Source organism: Loa loa (genome assembly GCF_000183805.2).
Source record: "Loa loa unplaced genomic scaffold supercont3.812, whole genome shotgun sequence".
NCBI classification, from domain to species: Eukaryota; Metazoa; Nematoda; class Chromadorea; order Rhabditida; family Onchocercidae; genus Loa; species Loa loa.
The window spans coordinates 1-2,350 of record NW_018108992.1 but is presented as its reverse complement, the minus strand read 5'-3'; the positions used below and the strand labels follow the sequence as shown (position 1 = coordinate 2,350).

General features: G+C 33.1%; 1 protein-coding gene across 1 annotated transcript; it reads left to right on the top strand.

The window, feature by feature from the left end:
• Positions 1–1,770: 1,770 nt before the first annotated feature.
• Positions 1,771–2,322, top strand: LOAG_14728 (oocyte zinc finger protein XlCOF6; the record flags this gene model as incomplete). Its single annotated transcript, XM_003150223.2, has 1 exon — positions 1,771–2,322. The coding sequence occupies exon 1, from the start codon at positions 1,831–1,833 to the stop codon at positions 2,320–2,322; it is 492 nt and encodes a 163-aa protein (XP_003150271.1). The 5' UTR covers positions 1,771–1,830.
• Positions 2,323–2,350: the final 28 nt, after the last annotated feature.

The following is a 2,350-nucleotide window of genomic DNA, read 5'->3' as shown; positions in this document are numbered from 1 at the left end:
GGTAAGAAATGAAATTCGTATATATATATATGTAATAAGAAAAATGAAATAGAATCAGAAAATTCAAATTATTATTAACAAAATCCCTTGATTGTTGTCATCCTCGTTTACTCTGTCTTTAATTTTCGTGCATACCACATACATACAAACACGCACACACAAACACACATACACATACACGCACACATACACAGACTTAAACAAACACATACAATTTAAGGATGGATATGAAACCTGCAAAAAATGTTATATTATTCAGCATATTTAAATTAATAGCACTATTTACAAGCGATAAAGCAATGCAGTTTTTCCCTTTCATTAATATGGCCTCAATTTTGAAAGTTTCGAAATTGAAACGAAACGAAACAAAGTCGTGAAAAAATGTCGCCGAAGATTTGCATAAATGCATCACTTTTTAAAATGCAATATGGCAGCTGAAATAAAATTATTCAGTATAAAGGAAAGAAGTAATGACGTTGATTATTGTCAATGATCAATCAGATTTTACAATCAGTTTTTTTCCCATTTCAGTGCTTTAAATTTTTGATTTTATTATGCTTGAAGATTGAATATTGTGAAAATCATCAACTGAGAACATAATTCATTTGGCAGCTGCCTTCATCACATTATATGTCATATGAGAAAATAATGAAATTATGCCTAATTTAGCCACAAATATAAACATTAGCAAGAAATTTCAAAACTAAGCTTTAGGATGGATATGGAGTCCGAAGGAAAGCTTTCATGTTATTATTCAGCATGAATAAATTAATAGCATTAATTACAAACGATAAAGTAATGCAGTTTTTCCCTCTCATCAATATGGCCTCAATTTCGAAAGTTTCGAAACTGAAACGAAACAAAACAAAACTGTAAAAAATGCCGTAAAAGATTTGCATAAATTAATCATTTCCCACAATGCAATACGCAGCTGAAATAAAATTATTCAGTATAAGGGATTAAATAGTGACTGCTATTATTGCATTATTACACGTGAATAAAAGTTATCGATACATGTGGACAGCCACTCCCATCGAAATTAATACCTATATATGTGATCATCTACCAATACCTAACACAATTGGTTGGGTGGTATCTGTTAAATTGCCTTCCGTAAAATTTTGTTTAGTAAATTCTAGTTTATTTATTTCGACAGAGAATGACAGCTGCTTTTCAAAGTTTTGGTTGTGAGATTTTAGGACTCCACGACAAATATATAAATAAATAATCTGTTTTTTAAACAACTTATATTTTTATCAAATTTGTAACAGTGCAAATTTGCACAAAATCTGCTTTGGAATATCTATGGCCAATCTCTAGATGAATAAATTGTTGTGTTTGACGATTGAATAAAGGGTGTTCATGCTATGCAAACAATGAATGCGTACCAATTTCATTTTCAGCACTAATATATTTAGAAAAGTATATGCTTGACAAAGTTTTGCGCAATTGTCAAACATAAGACGGTGTTGTTTGTTATAAGCAACCATTCAGTATACTAGTAAATTTGGATATTTTTTTCAGAATTGCCAAAAAATAACTCTCATCAATACGCATTTCATCTGCTTCATTTTCTTCTTCCAACTGGGTGACACTTAAACTATCGTAAGTTCATTCAAAGTTACAGAATATAAGGTAGCACTGAAATATTTCTAAGGTTTTGAACATTTAGTGTAGTTTAAAATTGATAACTTCATATAATTTGAGGAGTCGCAAACAGAATTGATCAGAATGACGCAAGCTCGTTGAAGCCACCAATTCAAGAAGTTAGTAGAGAACAAACAAGTACAGGAATAAATCAAAAGAAAATCTGGCTTAAGAGGTATCAAAATGAAACGTCCAACATCCAAACAATCAAAAGGAAAGAGTCCAAAGGAAACAAAGGTAACATCAAAAGAAAACAACAAGAGCGTACGACTCACACAGGTGAAAAGCGGTTCAAATGCGACATGCACGACGGGCTTCGTTAAGTCATCGGCTCTGCATAGACATGTGATGATTCATACCGGTATTAACCCATTCTCTTGTCTGAAATGCAAGAAGAGTTTCAACCAGAGAGGGAACCTGCGTACACATATGAAGATTTACGCTGGTGAGAGGCCGTTCTCTTGTTCGAGATGTGGGAAGAAGTTTACCGATCAATCGGGTCGGGTTAGATATATGATGACTCATACTGGTGAAAAACCGCACGCTTGTTCGGGATGCAATAGAAGTTTCACCCATTTAGGAAATCTGCGTAGACAAATGAGGATTCATGACAATGATAGGCCCAGATTCAACTGCACGTATGCGGTAAAATTTTCCTGTCGTAATGCAATTTGAAAAACACATGAAGAATTGCGTGTAGAAC